The 27,127-nt window shown below is 34.2% G+C and overlaps 1 protein-coding gene across 5 annotated transcripts in view; it reads left to right on the top strand.

The window, feature by feature from the left end:
• EIF2A (eukaryotic translation initiation factor 2A) overlaps positions 1-23,261 on the top strand; it is a 34,866-nt gene extending 11,605 nt beyond the window's left edge. Inside the window, exons 3-14 of one of the 5 annotated variants that reach the window (XM_069473086.1) lie at positions 1,621-1,695; positions 4,248-4,351; positions 5,281-5,380; positions 5,746-5,828; positions 7,430-7,503; positions 7,639-7,783; positions 7,921-8,037; positions 11,004-11,575; positions 15,417-15,530; positions 20,851-20,979; positions 22,241-22,306; positions 22,904-23,261. In XM_069473086.1, coding sequence (XP_069329187.1) covers positions 1,621-1,695; positions 4,248-4,351; positions 5,281-5,380; positions 5,746-5,828; positions 7,430-7,503; positions 7,639-7,783; positions 7,921-8,037; positions 11,004-11,575; positions 15,417-15,530; positions 20,851-20,979; positions 22,241-22,306; positions 22,904-22,969 — 1,645 coding nt within the window. In that variant the 3' untranslated portion in view covers positions 22,970-23,261. Of the gene's footprint in view, positions 1-1,620; positions 1,696-4,232; positions 4,352-5,280; positions 5,381-5,745; positions 5,829-7,429; positions 7,504-7,638; positions 7,784-7,920; positions 8,038-11,003; positions 11,576-15,416; positions 15,531-20,850; positions 20,980-22,240; positions 22,307-22,903 lie in introns of those variants that run through there. The other 4 variants (XM_069473085.1, XM_069473087.1, XM_069473088.1 and 1 more) reach the window with 4 other exon arrangements.
• The last annotated feature ends 3,866 nt before the right edge of the window (positions 23,262-27,127 follow it).

Raw genomic sequence — 27,127 nt, 5'->3', positions numbered from 1 at the left:
AAATCTCAGAAATCAAGTCTTTAGGTTGGACAATGATGACACAATTGTCATTGGTTAAGGGCAGTGAGGTCAGCTGATTAATGAATTGATTTTAGTTTGAAGGAAGGACCGTTGGTGAGCCACCGGATCTTGTTCAGAGCTCATTCAATATTCTTATATAGTTTAGAAACGATGTTTTATAATCTACATATTACATAAATCCGTAAAGAATGACTAATGTTTTAAAAAGAGAAAATCAAGATTTAAGTGGATCTCAGTAGGCTGGAATGATAGGCCAAAACCTGGGTGGAATTTAATAAGGATAATTATAAAATTCTGCCTTAAGGTTCAGAAATGAGTTGCACCAGGATAAGATGGGGAACATCTTGGTCATAGCTATTTATGTGAGAAAGAGGTAAAAATAATAGTTTCATTAACTTTAAACTGAGTATAAGCTACCATTGTGTGATTAGAGAAGTGCACATGTCATTTCAGATGAATTAATGTAAAGATAATGTCCACCTTAATTGGGAAGTATTGGTCAGTTCTCAGTGCATTTGCTGTTATTTAGTAATTTGAATTATGTATCAGTCATGAAATTCTCATCTAATGTTGTGACGATACTAATGGACATCTACATGTACACAGATATACATTTCTATTTGGGTTTTCATTATCACTGAGAGATATATTCATAGTGGCCATCTCCAGTTGAGAGATAAAGTACTCATGGTTTTAATTACTTGATAGAATATTGCCAAGCAGTCTGATTTCCACAGATCTGCTTTGGTACAGCATACTGCATCAGCATTTATGTAATGGGAAGATCTCTTGTTGTGCTTTCTATCTCTACACATGAGAAATTGATGGAAGGTCTACCTTTGTTCTTCAAATCCAGGGGCATTTCTTGGCCACATGAGGATAGTCTATCTACCATTGTTTTGTTATGGAGGTTGTCTGGGGCATTTTCCGCAAAGTCCTCGTTTTGAAATCCTACAACATTCTCAAGATTAGGGCTGATAGCTGGTAACGTTTACATTCACTTACATTTGGGGGTTTCCACACAAACTTATAATGCACTCAAAAGGGTTCTTTTTCTTTTTTTTTTTTTTTTTTTTTTTGAGACAGAGTCTCGCTTTGTTGCCTGGGCTAGAGTGAGTGCCGTGGCGTCAGCCTAGCTCACAGCAACCTCAAACTCCTGGAACTTAAGCGATCCTACTGCCTCAGCCTCCCGAATAGCTGGGACTACAGGCATGTGTCACCATGCCCGGCTAATTTTTTGTGTATATATATATATTTTAGTTGGACAGATAATTTCTTTCTATTTGTAGTAGAGACGGGGTCTCACTCTTGCTCAGGCTGGTCTCAAACTCCTGACCTTGAGCGATCCACCCGCCTCGGCCTCCCAAAGTGCTAGGATTACAGGCGTGAGCCACTGCGCCCGGCCTAGGGTTCTTTTTCTTAAGATTTATCTGTTGGTATAAAATCAGTTTTCAGCTTACTTTACGTGATTGTTAACATTGCATTTTAAGAGATTAAAAGTGTTTTGGCAGACTAAAGCATTTTTTTCTAAAATTTGTGTAAGTTCTTGGTTATTAAAAGTATTAATATTTAAACTTTTTTTTTTTTTTCCATTTTCAGAGAATCCGGGAAAAATTGCAAAGTCTATACCTTTAGTAAGGATGGGACCTTGTTTGCCTGGGGCAATGGAGAAAAGTTAGTGTTCATTTATATAACATTATATTTTATGTGTGTCATGAATATAAACATAACTGGCATTATTTGAATAACATATTTGAATGTTATTAATAAAGTCCAACTTTTATTGTCATAATGTGGCATCTTCAGTGTTACAAAGAACACCTTCAGAATTGTTTGTATCTGTGTTTATGCCATGATTTGAGTTATCTAGTTACTTAGAATTAAAAATTAACATGTGAAAAAAATTGATTTAATGCTGAAGAAGCTAAGTTGTTTTAAATAGTGCTCAAAGTTATTGGTTAGCGTTTCTTAAGTTCTGTACTGAGAAAATAATTCTCTTTGCTTGTTTTAGAGTTAGTACTTTTTATCTTTGCTGTTAAATTAGTAACAACTGTACTTACTACTGTTAGTCTTATTTATATGAAAGAATGTTTAGTATAACATTCTAAAAAATTATCAGATTATAAAATTAGTTTTGCAAAGAATAATAATTTTGGTTAAATGCTTATATTGTACTAAAAAATTAGTCTTTTTTAATTTTCTAAGACTTACCACAACATTTCATTTCACAGACCAAGAAAATACCCAAATATCTGTTGCTTGGTTTAAAATTACATTGTTTTTAACCACATATAATAGTGCTAGGTTTTTTTATAGAGAGAAAAGTATGCATTCATTCAAAAAGTGCATTTTCTTTTCTTTTTTTTTCCTTTGATCTTTTTCTCAAGTTCTGTCATCCTTATGAAAAGTGCATTTTAAATGTTCTTGACAGTGGTACTGTCTTTAACTATTAAATAAGATTGGATTAAACACAGGATTTTTAAAAACTATCTACTAAAGAGAATCTTTGTTAACTTAGGTGGTTCACCTTTTATGACTATAAGTAGCTGGCAGAATTAGCTTTTATAATTTAAAAAATTATTCGTTTTTAATTTTTTTTAAGTTATTGAATCCAAGGGTCTTATCCACAATGTTAACAGTTATAATCTCAGCCTTAAAGATAGAACGTATTCTCAAATTGTCTTATTTCTTTTGGTGTAACCTATTGTGGGTATTTAAGTTTTATTTTTTAAATCCATATTTTAGTTTATACTATTTGAATAATGAGTCCATAGAAATTTGCTGCCCAATAGGATATACCATACTTCTTTTCATTGTTACTTCTTTAAGTTATCCCTTATTCTTCTAGCTTAGAGTTTGTTGAATAAGTCTATTTTTACCTTGGCAATTATTGTTCATACTTCATATTTCCACTTAGCCTTCTCTTGGGTTCATCTCTAAATCTTTTTTAATGTGTCCCCATATGTTATGTCCATTATTTTAATATATATATTCTACACCAGTTTCTAGCATTTATTTCCTTAAAGTGCTGTGGCCACAATGGTACATATTGTTGTTCGAGTGCAAGAGAATCAGGTATCGTGTATTGATTGTGGTCTTTGTTCAGTTTCTGGCTGAGTCAGAAACTTTAATTGATTCTTCCTTAAATATGTATTTTTTAATTAAAATAAAATCCTTCATTAAACTAAGAATTAAAGGTTATCAATGACAACAAAAAACAAGAAAGCTGCTTGCAATTCTAAAATGTTATTTTTTAGTAAGTTGTGAAAAATTATATATGAGTGTGTTTAAACAATATGCAAAAATCTTTCATTCCTACCAGTTATTGCTTATCCTAACCTTGGTATCTTCCTCAAACCTAAGTAGAACGAAGTTACTTTCAGCAATTTCTGGAATAAGATGGAGTATAATTGTTTTTCGTTTTTTGTTTTGTTTTTTTTTAACCCCAAAGAGTTTAGTGTAGTACATAAAAGCAAGTCAGGCCTAAATGATTTCAAAGCTTGGCTCTGGCATTTATCAATATTATGATCTTGGGCAAATCATCAAATCATTTGATTTTTCTAAACCATTCAACAGAGATGATGACACTTATATGGCCATTATGAGGATTAAATGAGAAAATGTACATAAAGGGGGTAGGTCACTGCTTGGTACATAGAAAATATCCAAAAAATGGAACTGCTTTTATTATAGTCATTTTTGTCATTATTGTACTATAATAAATCTTATAATCATATCTTTTGGAGACTGCTTTTGAGATTTTAATAGACATCAAAAGCTTCCCTACTGATTTCCCTAGCTGCTATAGCTTCTATTTATTCAAATTTAAAAATGTGCTCTTGCTATTCTTTCTAGCACCTATGCCTTCCCTTTGGTTTGATATACCTCAGCTTCTCTGTAGGTTAGCTTTGTGTTCACTCAAAGGCCTTATCATTTCCCTTTCAGCTGAAGGTAGAATCATCCATGTGTCTTTCTGCTAATTCTATTTTATTTCCCAACACTAATCTTCTATAGGGACCTTTTGGTAAAATGTATAATTTTTTTTAGTTAAGGTATTTCCTGGATAATTTCTGGAACTAACTGAAAATTGATTTTAATGGAAAATGAACACTTGAAGTGATCTGTATTTGAAAAGAGGTATGAATGTTTTGGTTAGTGCTGGCTATTATAAAACAATATTTCATTGCTGAAGTAATTTCTTTTGAAACCAGAGTAAATATTATCAGTGTCACTAACAAGGGACTACTGCACTCCTTCGACCTCCCAAAGGCAGTTTGCCTTGAATTCTCACCAAAAAACACTGTCCTGGCAACGTGGCAGCCTTATACTAGTAAGTATTTTCCCATCATAAAAATATTCTGACAGGACTAATTAAATTTAGTGGGGAAAAAAAGGAGAAAGTTTATAATCTTATAAGAAAGTAATTAGTCTTTATGACAGTAAATAGTGTTTGTGAATATTTATAATCAAGAATGAGTCTCATACTTTCCAAATACAATGCACTGAAAATAATTTCAAGATACATAGTAAGGTAGTGAAAAGATCCATTATGAGATAGAGGAAGAGAAAAGCTCAAGGGAAAATTTACAGATTAACTGCTGGGTAGAGGAGATCTCTAAGATTAAGAATAATAATGACCTTTAAAATCAAAACATTTTAAATACTCATTATAAGTGAAAAGAAGTACAGTTAGACACAATATCTAAGGGATGACAAAAAGTAGGAAATGGTATGTCATTCTCTAATAATACATTATGTAATACATTATGTGAACATTTTATATAGGTGTGCTTCATCAAGTAATAAAATATAGGAAACTGGTATAGGGGCTTATTTTAAGAGACATTTTCTAATAATGTTGATACTATTGAATAAGTAAATGATAATAGGTCATTGTTGGGTTATAAATCTCTTGGGTTTTGTTCTTTCAACTCTAATGAATCTTATTTTTCCAAGTAAATAAAAGAAAGTTGAGAATCATGAGTGTTTTTATGTAACTTTGTATGATTTAATCCATTTGACAGTAATTTATGTCAAACTTAATAAATAAGAAATCTCCTAAGTATTCTTAAAATCTGTAGTAATTAACTCATTTCAGAGATGCTGGGTTTTTACTTAAACATCTATCATCATGGCTTTTAGAATGGATGATTAACTCTAAGGCTAGAGAGAAAAGTTGATTTAAAGCAACTCTTTTACTTGATCTTTATAATCTCATTCAAATTTTTTCTAAGAATGAAACTATTGTTTTTATTGCAGCTTCTAAAGATGGCACAGCTGGAACACCCAACCTACAACTTTATGATGTGAAAACTGGGACATGTTTGAAATCTTTCATCCAGAAAAAAATGCAAAATTGGTAAGTACATGCTTTAAATTACTAATTTTTTACACACTATTTCAAATATCATCACTGTATACTATGTGTTTTTCTGGTATTGATTTTTAAAATAACTTATCAGACCAAAATCTAGATCTTTTAAGATTTTGTATTTAGGAATGTAATACAATAAAAACTTGATCTTTCTTTTGTTTAGTATTTAAATGTAAAGGAACAATATTTTTTTATTACATACACTGACTGAAACTATTAGTAACTGACTTGATATCATATTTATAATTACTTTTCCTTAAATAGTAAGAAATATCACAAACTTTAACATGCTAACATGATGTTACATTCTGTCTAAAAATTTTTTTTTATACTCTTTGTTTGTGACATAGGTGTCCATCCTGGTCAGAAGATGAAAATCTTTGTGCCCGAAATGTTAACAATGAAGTTCACTTCTTTGAAAACAACAATTTTAGTATGGAAAGATTTATGAAATAATTTATTATTTACTGTAATTATATACAGTTTTCATTAACTTTTATGGCATATAGGGTTTTTCTAAATGCTGTTAATTTATTAATCAGTAATTACTGTTATTTTCATATGCATAGCTCTATAAGTCTAAATCCAGTGAAAATCTGTAACACAAAGGTTTTCTTTTACAATAACTTTTTATTATCCGATAATTGCTGTTAAATTAAGACATTTGAATACCTCTTCCTGAGTTTAATTGCTGTTGAAATTCTGTGACACAAAAATTTTTAAATGTTTTGTTGTGTAGAATTTTAAACACAAAAGTAGTTACCTAGTCCCAAGATCGTCAGCCTGTGACCAATCCTATCTCATCCATACATCTATCTTGTTACATTTCTCTTACTAAGCTAAAGCAAATCCCAGACATCATATAATTTTATATAGAATTTTAAATACTTTAGAATATATATATCTCTCTCTCTGAAGATTAGGGTCCTTAACTTTTTAAACTGCCACAATACCATTATCACAGATCATTAAATATTTAGTCAGTGTTCAAATTTCTAATAATTGCAAATGTTATAATTTTTTTTTTAAACTAGGATCCAAATAAGGTATCTCACATTTAAGTTTTTTTTTTTTTAGTGTAGTTTCCCACTCTATCTCCCCACGGCCCCCCTCCACCCCCCAGTAATTTTTTATTTAAGAAACAAGGTTATTTGTCATACATATTTTCTCATGGTTTGAATTTTGCTTTTTTATCCCATGGTTAGAATAGGAATTGGTATGTCTGTTCACATGTACCAAAGATGGCATACAGGCTGATTTTGTACAGCATCCAATCAGCATAGCCTTGCACTTCATTTTTCTGCATTTGACACTTAACTCCTACCCCCATTGTTTTTGGGTTATCTTGCTTTCTTGTCTTACTTGCCTCTTTGTGAGTATGTCAAATGTAGGAGATTCACCACGTTGGCCTTTGGTGTGCTACTTTTGAGCAGCCATTGATTTCTGAAAGTGAGCAAAGAGTGAGTAATAGCTCTTGATCCCATAAACTAGGGTGGCAGTATTATTAATAGCATGGGTTCTGACTGCCTAGCATAGTAAGCACTTAATAGCAGCCATTGTTATTATTATTGTGATGATCATTATCATGTATCTATGTATCACATTAGTTACAGAATTTCCATATCCACATTCTACAGTAGCAAGTTAGCTCTCCCATCTAATGGGCTCTAAGACTACTTTATTTCAGATATTAAAAAGAGAACTGACATTTATTGAAACCTACCATGTGCCTGGCACTGTGCTCTTAAAATCAATCGCTGGGAGTTGCCCAAGCAATGTGCTCTTAAAATCAATCCCCTTCCTTGCCCAAGCTCACGTAGCTATTAATACTAAATGACTGAGTTGGAATTGAAACCTAAATCTGTTTTGGTCCTACTCCATGCGTTTTCCACTGTGTTGCTCTGCCTCATCTATATGAGACTGTAATGAGCAATGTTAATGTGTAGTTATAGTAACCTTTTATATTGCATTCAGAGTTTAACATGTTCCTATTAGCTTCTGTCATCAATCTGACATTATTTACTTTCTTTTTAGATACAATTGCAAATAAATTACATTTGCAAAAAATTAATGATTTTGTATTATCACCTGGACCCCAGCCATACAAGGTAATTGCTATCCTTTTATTTGTTTAGATGCAATATTTTTAAAACTTTTCCTAGTTTTTGTGACTGTAAAAACATATCTGCCTCACTTTATATGCTTCCAAAAATTAAGTAATGATTTATGTCTGTGTATCTTAGGTGGCTGTCTATGTTCCAGGAAGTAAAGGTGCACCTTCATTTGTAAGATTATATCAATACCCCAACTTTGGTGGACCTCATGCAGCTTTAGCCAATAAAAGTTTCTTTAAGGCTGATAAAGTTACAATGCTGTGGAATAAAAAAGGTATGATATATATATTTTATCCCTAATTTTGTTTATCAAGTGTTAATTTGGACTATGTTCCTATGTGTATAAAAAAAGAGTATCGATGCTTATTTAATTTGTGTTTTGAATCTAATTAAAGTTTTTTACTGTTACAGCTACTGCTGTGTTGGTAATAGCTAGTACAGATGTTGACAAGACAGGAGCTTCCTACTATGGGGAACAAACACTGCACTACATTGCAACAAATGGAGAAAGTGCTGTAGTGCAATTACGTGAGTATTCCAGCAGTCCTACTTTTGGTAAAAACAATGATAGTAAAAAATACTATGCCATAAAGATAATATAATCTAAATTCTTAATCAAGTAGTAGAACTCAGATACTTTAATAACCTTTAAAATAAAATTCCTCTTAATTAAGAAAGTTAAAATCATCTTCAAACATACCTTATTTTGACAGGATCGAATTAGTTAATTGAGTTATGCCAGCACTTTAGTAGGGAAATTCCTGAGTGAGGTAATTCCATTGTGGTAGCTCTTTTAGGATTTATTTAACTAATTATGACAGCAAGTTATTTAGTATGTTTAGTACTATCTTTATAATTGTTAATAATACCCAAGAATGTTACCACTTCATCTGTTGTTTTGAGGAGCTAAAACTTTAAAATAATAGTTTTTAAATAAAGGCAGCTTCCTAATTTTCTCACTTTGAATTGAACATTCATAAGTAAGATAACCTTCCCTACAAAAAACTTTATTCCCATTGAAGTCAGAAACAAAATAAGGATGGCTCCCCTTTCCACTATTAGTTTAATAACATTCTAAAATACCTAGTCAAAAGGTATACCTGATCAAAAGAATTAATTTAATAACATTCTAAAATACCTAGTCAAAAGGTATACCTGATCAAAAGAATTAAAATGTGCAACTTTGAAAGAAGGAAACTAAATCATCTCTGTTCTTATAGATGAAGTCCATTATAAACAATAGCCACTTAAAAAATAATGAAAGGAAAGATTCCCAATACAGCAACAAACATGAGAAATACGTAGGGGCTGGGCCAGGCGTGGTGGCTCATACCTGTAATCCTAGCACTCTGGGAGGCTGAGGCAGTAGGATTGCTTGAGCCCAGGAGTTTGAGGTTGCAGCAGGGGTGACAACAAAATGCTGTTCCAAAAAAAGAAATATGTAGGGCCAATGGGAAGAAAACTTAAAAATTCTTCAGAGGAACAAACTATGACTTTTAATAAGAAGAATTTTATAAAGATGTCATTTCTTTCCAAATTAATCTAAAAATTAAATTTAAATGCCAATTGATTTTTTAATAGATAAATTGGTTCTAAAGTTGATACTAGATAATGAATATGCAAGAATGTTTTGAAAATTTTACAAAAAAAGAGTAGGACAGGGGGAGTTTGGGAATTTTTATATTGCCAGATGTTAAAATGTAAGGCAGTCGTAATTAAGACAGTTTGGTTCTGGCAAATGAATAGAATGGTAAATCAGTGGAACAGAACAGGGTCTAGAAACAGATCCATACTTTTGTAGGCATTAATATATAATAAAGTCAATATTCGAATCAATGGAGAAAATATTGGTCATTTAATATATGGTTTGGGGATAACTGGCTAGCAATTTGAAACAAAAAGTTACTATCTCTACCTCTTCACCAAAATAAATTCTGGTTGAGCCAAAAAATTATCTGTAAGACTACAAAGGAACTAGAAGAAAACATGGGAGAATATGTTTTCTAATGTTGGAGTAGAAAAAGAAGTCATAAGGGGAAAAAATTATAAATTTGAACATATAAAAAGTACAGATTTCTACATTGGGGGAAGAAAAGAGTCTATAAATTAAGCAAAGCAAACAAAAATTTGGGGGAAATTTTTTTTAAGCAGAAAAGGGATGAGTATGAGAAAAGGTGAATTTTCTTAAAAAATAGCAAGTAAACCAAGTAATAGACCAATAACTGGAGAAAAATGGGCATGGGACAGTAAAAATTAGTGTACAGAAAAATGAAATTACTCATTAAAGTATGAGTATAAATTACTGATATTAAAGCTTAGCTAATAAGTAAAGAAATAGAAATGAAAAAAAGATGGGCTTATTTTAGTACAGAAGGAAAAAATGAAAACAAGATAGAAGTTTTCACTTAATAGGTTGGCAAAGATAAAATTATGAAACTACACAGTATGGGTGAGAGCAAAGGAGAAACCTCTACCATCAAAAACTGTTGATAGGAGTGTAAATTGGTACCACCTCTTTACAGGGCATTTTGGGGGTATATTATCAAGTAAATGCATATGCCCTTTGACTTTGCAGTTTCACTCCTACAGATACATTTGTGTGTACTCACAGTGGAAAATATGCAGCAAAGTTTGCAATAGAATATACAGTGCGACTAGAGAAGAGTGAGACAGATCTTAAGGTTCTTATGTGGAAAAATTTCCAACATTGAGTACTAAATGAAATAACAGAGGTCTATAACCTTGTCATTTGTTAGTGTGCTTAAGAGAAAAATGTTTTGTTTCAACAAAAAATTTCTGAAAGGATATGCAAGAAATATAGCAGAGGGTTGCCTTGTGTATAGGGAACTTTTTTTTTTTTCTTTTGAGACAAGGTCTCACTCTATTGCCCAGGCTGGAGTACAGTGGCCTAATCATAGCCCACTGTAGCCTTGAACACCTGGGCTCAAGTGAGCCTTCCACCTCAGCCTCTCAAGTAGCTGGAACTACAGACACTTACCACCACACCCGGATAATTTTTTAATTTTTTGTAGAGTTGGGGTCTCACTCTGTTGCCCAGACTGGTCTCGAGTGATCCCCCACCTTGTACCAGGATTACAGGCATGAGCCACCTCACTCAGCTCTGAAGGACCTATTTTTTGGCATGTCTTTTTATATAGTTTTTATTTTTATTTCCAGGTACGTATATTACCACTTACAAAAAAATTGTTTATTAACAGAATAAACTGTTACAAAAAGCCCATATGGGCTTCTCTGAGTCCAAGGTATTTAAAAACAATTAAGATTCAGTTGGGATTTTTAGATAAATTTATGATTATACATTAATCTCCATGGCATATCCTGTAAGAATATTTTAATTTTAACATTCCTTGCAATTTGTAGAGGTTTTTTTACTGTTCGATGTGTTTATGAGTGCTATATGTTTATAACTTGTGCTAATGTTATATTCATATAATTCTTTATTGCTAATTGGGGCTTTATTTTTTTTTTTCTAGCAAAAAATGGCCCAATTTATGATGTAGCTTGGAATTCTAGTTCTACTGAGTTTTGTGCTGTTTATGGTTTTATGCCTGCCAAAGCGACAATTTTCAACTTGAAATGTGATCCTGTATTTGACTTTGGAACTGGTCCTCGTAATGCAGCCTACTATAGTCCTCATGGACATATATTAGTATTAGCTGGATTTGGAAATCTGAGAGGACAAATGGAAGTGTGGGATGTTAAAAACTACAAACTTATTTCTAAACCAGTGGCTTCTGATTCTACATATTTTGCTTGGTGCCCAGATGGTGAGCATATTTTAACAGCCACGTGTGCTCCCAGGTTACGTGTTAATAATGGGTACAAGATTTGGCATTATACTGGTTCTATCTTGCACAAGTATGATGTGCCATCAAATGGAGAATTATGGCAGGTTTCTTGGCAACCATTTTTGGATGGAATATTTCCAGCAAAAACAATAACTTACCAAGCAGTTCCAAGTGAAGTACCCAGTGAGGTACCTAAAGTTGCAACGGCTTATAGACCCCCAGCTTTAAGAAATAAACCAATCACCAATTCCAAACTGGTAAGTGAAGTTTTACTAATTCGGTAGGGAAGGTTTTTCATTTTGTGGAGTTCTCCAGAATTGTCTTATGCTCTTGTGTTACTTAATACTTGATTAGAATATAAATTCTAGGTAAGAAATCATTGAAGATGTACTCCTGAAGATGGTTAAACAGCTCATATTGTTAAGTTGACAAAGTAGTTAACATAAAACAATTCACGTTTAAATTTTCTGGGAAAGGTAACTGAGTATAACATACTGGCTTTGTAGATCAGGGGCTCAAATTCAAGTGCTTGTCAGGCTAGGCCAGTCATATAAGGCAATAGTGAGTGGTGAATGAAAGAGCTTATGCCCTGTTTGAAAGCCATAGCAGCTACATAGCAATAGCTGAATCTTTCCATAGGAGATTTTAAGTCCAGTTTTCCAAAATGTTTGATTTTCAAGACAAAATGAGTCTGGATGCTTATGGGAAATTTTTCAATTTTTAAAACACTGTTGGTCAACCAAAACACATTTGTTGTCCTCAGGCCATTAGTTTCCCACCTCTGTTGTAAAGTTATGACCAGGGTATTGATCAAATTGCTTTAAAAATGTTGCATTTGAGAGCTCAGAGGAGAGCATTTATTAATTCCCTGAGTTTCTGTAATGGTGTTAAGGAATAAAGATGCTCTGAGAATGAACAATATTATTGGTGTTACTAGAAAAGTGACCATACAACAGCTATAAACTGGGGCTGTACCAAGTAAAGAGGGATCTATAGTTGCCTCATTTTTAGGCACTCAAGGAAACAGATAGTTTTTCAAAGAATAAATATTCCTATGACTCTCTTGTGCCATTTCTTACCCCTACAAAAACAAAAATAAAAGAATAACCCTTCCTCTTGCACTAAGCAAAATATAGCCACCATCTGTAACTTCTTAACTCCTATTGAGATGTTTCTGTTTAAACACTGTTGTTATATTAAGTTATTTAAGTAAAATTGTACAAAAATATATTTAGGTTATTAAGTGAAATGATTTCCTTAAGTACTAAGTTTGACAGTTGATATCTCTAACATTTCTCTTTGATACTTCTTGTTTTATTTTTATTGTGAAAATACATCTTTACTCTTTCAAATGCATGTTTTGGCTTGTGGTTATCTTTCAAAAAATTTTTTAGAGCAATTTTTGTGAAATCACGAATAAGTCAAAAATGTGTGTTATTTTCAAATATGAGTTACGTCGTGGAACCAATGCAGTGCAGACAGCTCAAAATATCAACGAAGTGTGTTTAGGAAGGATGTGGCTAATGAACGCACAGTATGTCGATAGTTTGAGAAGTTCCATTCTGGTGATGTTAATATTGAAAATGAGCCACTTGGGCAACCTGACACCAAGGTGGATAATGATGAGTGAAATAGTGGAAGCGAATCCATCTTAACCTATTGTGAATTAGCAGCAAGGTTTGATGTTACTATTCCAACGATAGTGGACCACTTGAAACAAATTGGCAAGGTAAAGAAGCTGGATAGATAGGTTCCACATGAATTGTAATAGTTGCATGAATTTTTTTTATCTAAAATGAAAGGCTCTTACTGGCTACATGATGCTCGTAAGTGTGGGAGAGACTTGTAACTTTCTTCTGTCATCATTTTTAATCAAAATTCTCATGAGCAGAAACATTTTCAGCCAAAGCAAAGTACTGTAGAAGAGCCCACTATTGAACAAATTTTAACGTTATGTTGTGCTCTAAATTAGTTCTACAAATGTGGGTTATTTCTCTGTATCTTAAGTGTTTGAACCTTGCCCATTTCCCTATATTTGAGACCTAGTACTCAAGAAACTTCATAGAGAACTGGTACTTTTGAAGTGCTAAGTATGACAGTCTAAAAGACATGCTATATTAAAATAATAGCAATGTAGGTAGAGATCAATAAGTAGATCAATCTGATAAGGAGTTGTAGTGCCATCACTTAATATTGTATATGTTGCTTGAAGCTACTCAGAGGTACCTTGAACCTATACTTAATTTGCCCTTTTTCTGTCTTGGAATATAGTTATATGGTTATGTAAATATGAAATGGGTCATTAAATATGAAATTTTCAATTTCAGATCAAGAATGTAGTTGTTATATCTCAAACAAGAGAAGTACAATTAATCAAAGTATACACCTAAACTATTGACACAGTTTTGCCATCTTAATAGCTTATTTATGCCAGCAACAAAGAAACCTGGAGAGTGAGTGCCAATGAAATCGAAAAAGGCGTTTTCCATAGCTTGTTGAGAATTGAATGTTATTCCTTGCAAAGAGTGGTCCAAAGCCTGGAAGAAGTAGTAGTAAGTGCAAGATGTGGTGAATATGGTCGATAACAGAGAGTTTCTAAGTCCAGCTGCTATGGTTTGAACAACGTTGTTTGTGCAACATTTGATCAGTCCAGTGTTGTCTTGCAAGAAGATGGGCCTGTCTCTGTTGACCAGTCTTGGTTGCTTAATTGCAAGCATCCTCATCATTTCGTTCAGTTGGTTGCAGTAGACATCCGCTGTAATCCATTGACCAGGTTTCATGTAGCTATAGTGGATAATACCAGCGCGGGACCACCAAACAGACACCGTTAGCTTTTTTTGATGAATATTCAGTTTTGGACTGTGTTTTGGCACTTCATCTTTATCCAGCCGTTGTGCCGAATGCTTGCAATTGTCAAAAAGAATACATTTTCCATCACATGTAACAATACAGTGTAGAAATGGTTCACCTTTATGTCATGACAGCAAAGACAGACAAGCTTTGAGACCATTTCTCTTAGGCTTGTTTAAATCATGCGGAACCCATCTATCCAGCTTCTTTACCTTGCCAATTTGTTTCAAATGGTCCACTATTGTCAGAATAATAACACCAAACCTTGCTAATTCACACATAGGTTGAGATGAATTCACCCACTACAGCTTTCAGCTCATCATAATCCACCTTGGTGTCAGGTTGCCCACGTGACTCATTTTCAAGATTAACATCACCAGAACGGAGCTTCTCCAACCATCAGCATACTGTGCATTCATTAGCCACATCCTTCCCAAACACTTCACTGATATTTTGAGCTGTCTGCACTGTATTGGTTCCATGATAGAACTTATATTAAAAAATAACATGCATTTTTGACTTACCCATGGTTTTACAAAAAGTGCTCTAAAAAAATTTTTGAAAGATAATCACAAGCCAAAGCATGCATTTGAAAGAATGAGGATGTATCTTCACAATATAAATAAAACAAGAAGTATCAAAGTGAAATGTCAGAGATGTCAACTGTCAAACTTAGTACTTAAGAAAATCAGTACAGTCTGACAAACCATTTAATTTTTTGTTGGCCTCTTCATTATGTTAATCTCAGGTTTATCATTATGCAGTTACCCTTTCTAGTTGATCTATTTTCTCATTGTTTTTGTTTTTAATCTTATAACTTCTGGTTTTACAAATAAAGATCTAGCAAGTAATCGTTTGTGTGAAAAAAAGAAGCAAGGCAACTAGGCTTCTGTTGACAGTAGCCAGAAGCAAAATACTTCAGAAGAAGTTATTGGTATCAGTTTCATAAGAATCATGTGTCTGCAGTAGTCATAAGAAAAGTGATATTGCTTGAACAAAACTAAAGTGAATTTTGCCAGCTCTATGTAATTGAAAAATGCCTATAACCTACTAGGAAGACCATTAAATCTATCGTGGCAGTTGGAGTGTGCCACTACTAACGAGTATTGAAATAATTTTTACCTGTAATCTTAAAATAAATTTGATAAAATAAGTTTATCCTATACTGGCAAAAGTATATAATTTTTTTGTGTATAACTTTTAAAACATGGACTCCATTTCAAAATTGTTTATTTTACATTTCCATAGCATGAAGAGGAACCACCTCAGAATATGAAGCCACAACCTGGAAATGATAAGCCATTATCAAAAACAGCCCTTAAAAATCAAAGGAAGCATGAAGCTAAGAAAGCTGCAAAGCAGGTATTTGGGGCACTAAGCTCTTCAAAACAAAACAAAAAATCAGCTAAATTAGCTGTGAGCCTTCAAAGTTTAAAGAATTGTGGTACTAAAATCTTGACTGTTATATTATAAAATGTAGTTGGAGTTACAGTTAAATAGGTAGACTATCTTTTGTGTTTGCCTATGAATTTCTAAGTAGTCCTGTCTGTATAATGGGTGATAAAGGAATTGGACCTGACTTTAAGACCTGAGACCCCAATGAGGTCCCACTATTAATGGGATTATGTAGTAGGTTACTAGCTGTAGACCCTTATGGTTGAACCTGTGGGAAGTAGTATAGTTTGCTTTTTTTTGAGACATAGTCTCACTCTGTTGCCCAGGCTAGAGTGCCGTGGCCTCAGCCTCGCTAACAACAACCTCAAACTCCTGGGTTCAAGCAATCCTCCTGCCTCAGCCTCCCGAGTAGCTGGGATTCCAGGCATGTGCCACCATGCCCAGCTAATTTTTTCTATATATATTTTTAGTTGTCCATATAATTTCTTCCTATATTTAGTAGAGACGGGGTCTTGCTCTTGCTCAGGCTGGTCTCGAACTCCTGAGCTCAAACGATCCACCCGCCTCAGCCTCCCAGAGTGCTAGGATTACAGGCATGGGCCACTGTGCCCAGCCTAGTTTACTTTCTTTAGAGTATGTATTTATCAGTAGAAGCTGGAAATTATATGATTATAAAGCCATTTCAACACAGAGTATTATATTACTATGTGAAATGTCCATATTATTCAGCTGAGAATCTAAATATCAGAAGTACCCAAACAATGAAATTTTTAAAGACAGAATCTCTCTCTGTCGCCCGGCACTAGAGTGCAGTGGTGTCCATAGCTCACTGCAACCTCAAACGCCTAGATTCAAGTGATACTCCTGCCTCAGCCTCCTGAGTAGCTGGGACTACAGGTGTGCACCACAATGCCTGGCTAATTTTTCTATTGTTTCAGTAGAGACAGGGATCTCACTTTTGCTTAGCTTGGTCTTGAACTCCTGGTCTCAAGTGATCCTCCCACCTCGGCCTTCCAGAGTGCTGGGATTACAGGCATGAGCCACTGAGCTCATCGTATTGGAATTGTTCTAAAAATAATTTTTTTATTTGATTTTATTGTTGAAAAACCACATCATTGTAAAAAATGACAAAAATTGTGATAGTGTATGGCTCATGGTGATATTGTGATGAGCTGGGCTGGAAATGTCTGATTAGTGAAGTCATGATAACTACATTTTTGCAATTCAGAGTATAAGTCTTGGTCCATTCAGACTGCTATTACAAAATACTAGGTAATTTATAAACAACAGAAATTTATTACTCACAGTTCTGGAGGCTGGGAAGTCTTAAGTGCAAGGTGCTGGCAGATTTGGTATCTGGTACTCATAGATGGTACCTTCTGTGTGTCCTCACATAGCAGATGGGCAAGGGATCTCCCTTGAGCCTCTTTTATAAGGACATTAATCCTATTCATGAAAGTGGAATCCTCATTACTTAATCACTTCCCAGAAGCCCTATCTCTTAGTACATTGGGTATTAGTTTCCAATATATGAATTTTGAGAGGGATACCAATATTCAGACCATAGCAGCGAGGTAGATTTTTAACTGATGATTGCTGTATCACCAATGCAATCTTGCTGGTAATTCTTGAATTTTGACAGATCTAGGTTGCTCATGTGTTTTGGTAGGCACTTGCTATTTTAAGGTGTAGGATTGCATTATATAACCATATTCTGCTAAAATATGGGCTTTTTAAAAAAAAGTCATTGTGCTCGTTTATAGCTAATAAATTTCATCTCCAGCTAGGCACAGTGGATGGTGCGTAAATGCCTGTAATCCCAGCTACTTGGGAGGCTGAGGTGGGAGGATTGCTTAAGCCCAGGAGTTTAAGATCAGCCTGGGCAACACAGTGAGACCCCGTCTCAAATTTTTTAAAAAAAATCATCTCCAGAAATATCTTAATTGGTCGGGTTTAGGTTATTCCAAGTAAAATGATCTATTCCATGCATTAGATTGGTATAAAAGCAAAACTTGTCCCTCATCAGTGCAGATAGGGACCTCTGCTGTTCCTAGATATTATAACACATTAGTGGTATTCTTATAACTTCTTATGCCTTCTAGTTGAGATTTAGGGCCCCCCTGAAACCCACACAACTTAGAATTCTATTTTTAGAAGTAAGCTTTCTTCCTCTTTATCTGAAGATATTTTTAATATGACCATCACTGGTATTGACCTAAGATCCCTTTGAAATAAAACATTAGTTGTTTTGTATGCTTTTCTGGTATTGGAACATGTAAAAATTTTTTGGGTTATAGAATCAGTATGTCTTATTCAGAAAAATGAATTTTAAAATAGTTGACTTGACTAAATAGAGCCTTGTGGCTCTTTTAACAAAAGCATCAATGTTGTTAATATAAAACATAATAATTATAAAATCAGTCCCCCTCCAATCCAGTCATACAAGCACCCACACATAGTGTTTACTAAAGACAATACCACTAATCCACCATTATAGAGTTACTTTTTGAGTGTTTTTCCACTAATGGCAAAAGATTTTCAACCTGCAAGATAATCCTTTCAATATACATTTTTGAGGTGACTGGCTGGATTTAGTAAAAGTTACAGCTGTGTAATAGAACAGAGCTAAATGTCCCATGACAGGATCTCACCTTGAGCAGGCCTTCTCAGTCTCAGACCTGAATTATGTAACCAAAGATAGAACAGTGAGATGTATATAATCTAACTAGTGTTTTTATAAACTGGTAATACTTTTATAAGTTTGTTGACTTTACCAAAAAAGGATTGAAATGTAAGAATTTAGTCTTACCATATATACATCCTTTCTAGAGAGTGACCAGAATTTAAGTATAATAATGCAGACATTTTAAATTATTCTTGATTAGTTTATGGTAGAAAAATAAGTTTCATATTTCACTTAACTTTAATGGTTTTTTTATAACATTAATCTTTCTTCCTAGATGAAATGTTATATTCTTGGCTGATTACAAGCAACTAAAATTTTATATTTTTTTATCTGATATCAAAAATGAACTTTGATAGGCAAAATATCCCCCTTATCTTTTTTATCTACTCTTCCACTCTAGTTTTATGTTATGAAAAATACCTAACTGCATAGTATCAGAACTTACAGTTTTCTTAAGAGTAGAAACTAAGTATTTTCTTTCTAAATACTCAGAGTGCCCAGTAATGTGTTTTTACACAGAAAGTAAGGAATTAATGCTAGTTGAATTGGAATGTAAAAAAAGTGAAACCAATATGACTTTAAAAAGAAAAACTGACTCCAGTTCTGTACTCTAAAAACTTGTAGGCAGACTTTTTTAGAGCTAGAGATCGAGGAATGATACCTGTTCCCCCAGGATGCTTTGAGAGTTTAGAGTATCCTGCCCACAACTCTGAATAAAGGGTTTTGGAGACCTGGGGCATTATATATTCCACTGAGAACTCTGCAAGGAAGTAGAAACCTTACCTTGGGGCCAAAAAAGATTTAAATAACTTTTTTCTTTCTTATAAAAACATATGTCCTGTCATAATTACAAAGGGAGAGTCAGTCTTTCGCTTTTTTATTTACTTAACCCATAAAGCAAGTATCATGCCAAGGGCCCAAGTCTAATGGGGGATAATACTATAGGGTGTTACAGTAGGGTTAAATACTGGGTATTGTGGGAGTCTGAGCAAAGTGCCACTAACCCAGTCTTAGAGTGGGGAAATTTTCTGGGAGATTTAAAGAATAAGTAGAGTTCAGCCAGGTGACTTGTGAGGGGAAGGTGTTCTAGGCACAAGGAACAGTATCCCCTTATCTGCAGGGGATAGGCTGGAAGACCCTCAAGGGATGCCTGAAACCATAGATAATACCCAACCCTAGATACACTGTTTTTTCCTATACATACATACTTATGATAAAGTTTAATATATAAATTAGGCATAGTAAGAGATTAATAACAATAACTGGTAATAAAATGGAACAATTATAACAGTACACTGTAATAAAAGTTTTGTGGAGGTGGTTTTTCTCTCTCTCTCAAAAAATCTTATTGTAGTGTACTCACCCTTCTTGCATTGATGTGAGATGGTACAATGCTGGCGTGATGAGATGAAGTGAGATGCATGACTGTGGCCGTAACTTTTGTAGTTTGAGGAGGGACTGCAAAACCAGCATGAATTTTTTTTCCTTCTTCACAATTTCACAGACAGAAGATTCATTTTTACTATAGATCTTAGCAAATCAGTGTACAATTTTTTTGGTTCTTATTAACTCAAGAACTTTCACCTTTTCACTTAAAGGAAGCTCTTTATGGCTTCTCTTTGGCATATCCAAATTGCCATCACTACTCTTGAGCTTTGGGCCGTTATTAAGTAAAATAAGGGTTACTTGAACACAAGCGCCAGGATTCCATGACAGTCGATCTGGTGGTGACCAAGACGGCTGCTAAATGAAACATGGGCGGGGAGCATATACATCAGGGATATGCTAGATAAAATGATGACTCTTGTTCTGGGAGGGACAGTGAGAGATTTTATCATGCAACTCAAAATGACATGCAATTTTAAGTTTATGAATTGTTTATTTCTGGCATTTTCTATTTAATATTTTCAGACCACAGTTGATTGCAGGTAACTGAAACCAAGGAAAGCGAAACTGTGGATAAGAACTACCATACACAAAGGCCAGGAGGCAAGAATATACGACACCTTAGCAGAAGTAAAAGTGGTTCAGAATCAGTGGTCCTTCAATGAGGAGGGATGAGTCTAGAAAGGTTATCAGAGGTCTGATCATATTGGAAGCAATGTAGCATCCCTGTAAGGGGAAAAAAGGTTTTCCATGGCATTTTGCTGCAGAGCTGAATTGATCTATAATGATTATAAATAAATCTCTATTAATAGGATTCTTATTCTCCATCATCTGTTACATGTACTTGATCATAATACTCTTTATAGTTTTGGAGAGGGCATTTTAAGAGTAAAACTTTAAACACTTTCAGTAGAAAAACCCCTTTCACATTTTGAGACCATCTGTATAATGGCACATTCTGGAATATCTAAAACTTTGGAATGCTTTTTGGCTGATAACTCCCAGTTTACTCAGATAGTTATTTCATTTCATGTCTATTATAAGAGTATGTAGCATATTTTATGAGGCCTTTAATTCAGATTGTTTCTTTTTCTGAAGTGTAGATTAAAATCATATATTTGGTTTCTGTATTTTATATACCAGGACTGTATTGATTGAAATACTTTAATGTTTTTAATTATGAAAATTGAATTTTAAAAAAAGTATTTCCTACAGGAAGCAAGAAGTGACAAGAGTCCAGATTTGGCACCTACTCCTGCCCCACAGAGCACACCACGAAACACTATCTCTCAGTCAACTTCTGGAGACCCTGACATAGACAAAAAAATCAAGAACCTAAAAAAGGTGAGAGACTTAAATAAAAAACAGATGTATATGTTAAAAGGCATACGTGAGACTTATGTAAATATGGCAGTACTTAGATGCCTACAGGCAGGTAGGTATCTAAGAGGTTTGTAGCAGTTCTCATTGTTGCTTTCTCAGTATGAAATACTGTAACTCAGGAATACTGATTTTAGTTCTAGTCACAAGTATCTAAAAGCTAATAGTACTTTTGTTATCGATTTTTGAAGAAATAAAAAATAATATGCATTCATCTAGAAATGTGCTGAACATTTTTATACCCAGTATTTCATTAGATAACTGTGAGATAAGTGGGAACAGAGATTTATCTCAGTTTTAAAGATGAAGAAATAGATGGAACATGGAGGCTCATGCCTGTGATCCCAGCACTTTGGGAGGCCAAGACAGGAGGATCACTTGAGGCCAGGAGCTCAAGATCAGCCTGGGAAACATAGCAAGACTCCCTGTCTCTACCAAAAAAAAAAAAAAAAATTTTATTTATTTATTTTTTTTTTGAGATGGAGTCTCGCTCTGTCACCTGGGCTAGGGTGCTGTGGCATCAGCCTAGCTCACAGCAACTTCAAACCCCTGGGCTCAAACGATTCTCTTGCCTCAGCCTCCCAAGTAGCGGGGATTACAGGTGCCCGCTAAAATGTTCGGCTAATTTTTCTATTTTTAGTAGAGACGGGGGTCTCACTCCTGCTCAGGCTGGTCTCAAACTTCTGACCTCAAGTGATCCTCCAGCCTCAGCCTCCCAGAGTGCTGGGATTACAGGCCAAGCCACTGTGCCTGGCCTACAAAATTTTTTATTTTTAAATGAAGAAACAGACAAAAAGAAGTTTATTAACTTATAAAATTGCAACCAGTGTGTGGTGGTGGCTTTGAGGATAAAACCAGGTCTCTAGAGCCTCAGCTGCATTTTGAGGTTTCTTTTAAAGCCAAAGACATCATCCAGGTCCAGTGGGGTATTGAAATAAATTGTGAAATTAGTGACATATTTCCATACACATATGTATATATGAGATAACATTAATTAAAAGCTTGAGAAAAATATTTTGTCAAATCTTGTGTTTTTAATGTATAAGGTTTACATTTAACGTTAAAAAATAGTTTACCCCAGCATTTTAACAGACCATTCTTCATACAAATGTAAGATGATTGATTCTCCTTATTCAGGTTTCACATTCATATGTTGAGTTAATAAGTAAATTTGCATTTGACATGTCTTTTTCTTCCTTCCTCTTAACTCATTTGATATTTACAGAAACTGAAAGCAATCGAACAACTGAAAGAACAAGCAGCAACTGGAAAACAGCTAGAAAAAAATCAGGTATTTTCTGCATTTTTCATTTGGACTGGTAGTCACCGCCACCCTACCCCTTTTTATTAAAAGCAATTATTTAATCAGGGAAAAGAGCACAAAGATTTTAAAACTTGTTTTGAAGACCACATGCCATATTCCTTTTAATGTTTTTACTCTTAAATAGGGGAAGATATGATGTAGATTATGGTGATTGAAAGAGTCACTATTCCTAAGAGGCATAGTATGCTGTTGCTGCTGAAAATAATGGAATTTTCTTATATTAGAGAAATATAAGATTCTCTTCCTTCTCATATCTCAGGTTGTACTCCCTGTTTGCCTTTCTCCTGTTTTTTTCCTCAGCACTTTTAATCCCAAATATAGAATGGAAAACTTGACCTAAAAGGATGCAGTAAGACCATATCTGTTCTTTGCCCCCTTGATTCATACCAGATAACAAATTAGAATTTGTTTCTAATCTGTATTTTTTAATTTGTGTTTACCAGTGGATCTGATAAAGTATCAAATATTCTTTCAATAGATTCGTCCTCCTGTGCTATTTCGGTTACCAATCCAATAATTATTTCATTTCCTATTTAATAACTTCATTGTTTTAAACTTTTCTAGTTGGAGAAAATTCAAAAAGAGACAGCCCTTCTTCAGGAGCTGGAAGATTTGGAATTGGGTATTTAAAGATTCAAAGAAAGCAAGTTGGTGACCAGAAATCAGTGCAAACACATCTTCTGTTAAACCCATTTGTATACACGGGGTATTCATATGCCCATATTTAATGCTGATCTATAATTTTAACCAATCATCCAAGATTCTGCATTAGTGTGAAGTTATTTAATAATGTCTATTAAATTGATGTTTACATCCTGCATCCTATATCATGTCAATATGTGATATAGAAAAGAAATACATGAATGTTTTAGCTAAGCTTGACAGATTGAAATACAAATGTCATTGTTTTTTAGTAGGGGACAGTATTTACCATATAAATAAATAAAGACATTATAAATGTAATCATTTTGCTTTTGTTAAAAGTTCCTTAGCTAAGAAATCCTTTATTAATTTATGAGGCATATATTAAATTATTTAATTCTCACAGCAAGACTCTATGAGGTAGATGTTATTATATTTTATAAATGAAGAAACTAAGGCCATAAAATTAGAAGCTTGCTGGTGTCTCAAAGCTAGGAAATGGGATTTGAACCCAGGCAGTCTGATCCCAGAGCCTGTCTTCTAGGTTACTTATGATACACTGCTCCTATACCCTTAGGTAATATATTCTTCAGTAACACTAAGCACCCTGTTTAGTGTTACTGAAAGAGTTCTGTAAGTATGACTGCTGGATCATAAACTGTGTACATTTGAATTTTGATGTATTCTGCCAAATTGCCCTCTTTCAAGGTTTATACTTCTACCAGTGAAAGTTTTCCATGCTCTTACCAATATGAGAAGTTTTAAGGCTTTCAAATTTTTGCTACATTGTTTAAGAGGAAATGACAGTTTATTGTTCTATACATTTCTTTTTATTAGAGATGGGTTATGTACTTTTCCACATTTGACAGTTGTTTGTATTTCTGTAGTGAATTGTTTTTCCTTTTCCTCTGCCCATTTCTCTATTTGGTTGTTTTCCTCTTAGTTTATAAGAATGTCTTATGTGGTAACATGTAAAATCCTGTTTTTAAAAAAATTATAAGTAGAAAATACGTGCATAGGATTTTTTAAAAGATTCAAACAGTACAGTGAAAAGTAAGTCTCTGTTCTAGAGCAACAATTACCAGCTTTGTTTTTTTTTTTTTTTTTTTTTGGTGTATCTTTCTAAAGTTAAATAGCATATATGTATTCAAGTATACATATATACACATTTTTTAAAAAGCAAATGATGGCATATATGCACTGTTCTCTACCCTTTTTTCCCCCAAATATTTTGGAGATCATCCCATATCACTACATCTCCTATACAGCTATTTTTTTATAATGGTACATTGTTTAGAAGGTAATTTAACTAGCTTCACACTGATGCACATTTATGTTATAAAACTCAAATATATACACACGCATAAACAACAACAACAAAGTATAGATGCTTATCTGTGTTCTGGGATTGAGTTTTGTTGAAGTTTTGAGAAATTAGTTCCATGGATGATCAGTTTGGTGGTCATTTTTGCAGTGTGACTATTTCTTTGAGTTAGTGAGATGCTGGGAAGGACAGTTAGGAATATTGATTTTTTTTTTTATTCAAGTGAGGTTTCAAAACAGTTCTTGGGCTCATCCACTTGTGTAAGTAAATCAAAATCCAAAGCCGGGGCAAACTGGCAAGAATTTATAAGTAGTAAAATGGCAGGAATGACTGTGACAGCCTTGCTGTGCCATTCTTACCGAAATTGTTTTGTTCTGAAAGGAAGGAGGAATGGAATAAGCCCATATCAGGTACCTACTTCTCTAGGTCATACTTAGTTACCAAGACCATAAAATGGAACCTAATTTAGGAGGAATAACCTTCACACTTGTTCTAAAATTACATTGATCATTCATCAAGTGTTTACCCGATACAATGCAGGTTACAAAGGAAATATAATTAGAAATATGTATCATTTAGAAATGTCAAGTTATTTGTAGGTATATTTGTATATTGGTTCATGAAATGTAACAGAAGACATTTCAAGATTCAAAACTCGAGCCGGGGGCAGTGGCACTTGTCTGTAGTCCCAGCTACTCAGGAGGCTGAGGCAGGAGGGTTCCTTGAGCCCAGAAGGTATCTAGCCCAAAGAGTTCAAGGCTGTAGTACACTCTGATCATGCCTGGGAATAGGCACTACACTCCATTCTAGGCCAGATAGCAAGAACATAGCAAGACCCTGTCTCTTAAAAAAAAAAAAAAAAAAGATTCAAGACTTGGTACCAAAAGATGTGTCCAGGGGACATTATAAAAACAAGCATTGATTTGAAAATATGAGAATATTACTGTGCTCTGCAGTATTTCTTGTTCTTATCTTCTTCTGGGCATGTGGGAGAATTATACTTCCCCATACCCTTGAAATTAGGCATGGCTAAGTGACTTGCTTCAACTAATGAAATGTTACAGGAGGCAAGTGAGGTGTGTTGTTTCTGAGCGAAAGCATTTACAAGCCAGTGTATATTTTTCTTCATGCCTCTTACCTTGCTGTGGTGGAGTCTGAGGCCTGGGGTTGAGATGGCAGCGTCATTGGTGGTAGGCCTCAAGTGACTACGAAGATAAGCAAAATTCCCTTTCTCCCTGAGTTTGGACTTGTAGCATGAATGAGAAATAGACTTGTGTTTTGAGATTTTTGGGTTTTCTTATCCCTAGTGATGCTCAAATTTTCTTGCTTGTTAAAATCTCTTTGAGAGCTTTTACAATTCCTAATGCCAAAGTCCCCATTTATACCAATTACATAATAATATCTAGTGTTAGAAACTAGGCATGAGTATTTTTCTAAGATTTGGACGTTTGACTTATAAGTTGATTCTGGAATGAGTTAAGATTTTTGGAGCTATTGGGATGAAAATAAATGTGTTTTGCCTGTGAGAAGGACATGAATTTGAGGGAGGGGCAGGGACAGAATGTATGGACTAAGTATATCCCCTTAAAATTCATGTGTTGAAGCCCTTACCTCCAAAGTGATGGTATTTGGAGATGAGGCCTTTAGGAGGTAAGGAGGATTAAATGAGGTTATGAGGGTGGGGCCTCATGATGGTATTAGTGCCCTTGTAAGACACCAGAGGACTTGTTCTGTCTCTCTCTGCCATGTGAAGACACAGTGAGAAAGCCACCATTTGTCTGTAAGTCTGAAAGAGTGCTCTCACCAGAACCCAACCATGCTGATACACCGATCTCAGTCTTCCAGTCTCCAGAACTTTGAGAAAATAAATTTCCTTTGTTTAGGCCACCTAGTCTATGACATTGTGTTATGGCAGCCTGAGCGGACTAACATAAGCTGTGTAAATTTCAGTTTGTTAGAAAACTCAGGGACAACCAATTAATCAGGGAAGACTTAATGAGAAAAACTAAGATTTAATATTTATCTGTTATGGGGGCTTTATATAGAAAAACAATTTGCTTTTTGTTTAAGGTTTATCAGGTTTGTCATTATGTTTATCATGGTTGGCAGCTAAACAAAGGAAGGGCCAAGTCCAGAAAGAATCTTAACATTTGGGCTTCTTCCCCATATAAACAGTGATAGAAATATTTCATATTCCTATTCTTTTTCATTTGCACAGCATAATATTTTTATTCTGCCAGTCTACTACACAAATACTGGGTAATCTTTAATTGTAAACTCCAGGAAAGTAGGGACAGCCACACTATCAACTTCATAGCCTTTCTCAGCTTCAGTTGAGTAGCTGGGCCAAAGTCAGTTGGGCCAATGACGTGTCCACTAGCCTTGAGTGTAAAAAGGCAACCTCAGAGAGGTAAATCAGAAGAACTAGAACTGAAAGAAGATAAAATAAAAGTGGGTGAGGTAAAGAAAAGACAAGGGAGGTAAGAAAAGTCAAAAGAATATAACAAAAATATAAGATAGGTAGGGGTGCTTAGAATTTTACCTATCTTTTTGACTCAGCAACTTCACCTCTAGGAATTTATCTAAAGGAGATAATTAGAGATGAATGTAAAACTATACTACTAAAAAATGTTAACCCTAGTGATGTTTACATAACTTCAGCTCAGAATGGAATACATACACACAGCCTTTAATAAATGATTCTGTAGAACAGAGTTCAGCAAACTATAGTCCTTGAGCTAAATCCTGTCCAGCACAGAGTAGTTTTTACATCTTTAAATGGTTCAAAAATCAAAAGATTATTTAATGACATATGAAAACTG

Source organism: Eulemur rufifrons, chromosome 7 (assembly GCF_041146395.1).
Source record: "Eulemur rufifrons isolate Redbay chromosome 7, OSU_ERuf_1, whole genome shotgun sequence".
NCBI lineage: Eukaryota > Metazoa > Chordata > Mammalia > Primates > Lemuridae > Eulemur > Eulemur rufifrons.
The sequence above is the reverse complement of the archived record's forward strand: the minus strand, read 5'-3'. Positions and strand labels throughout refer to the sequence as shown.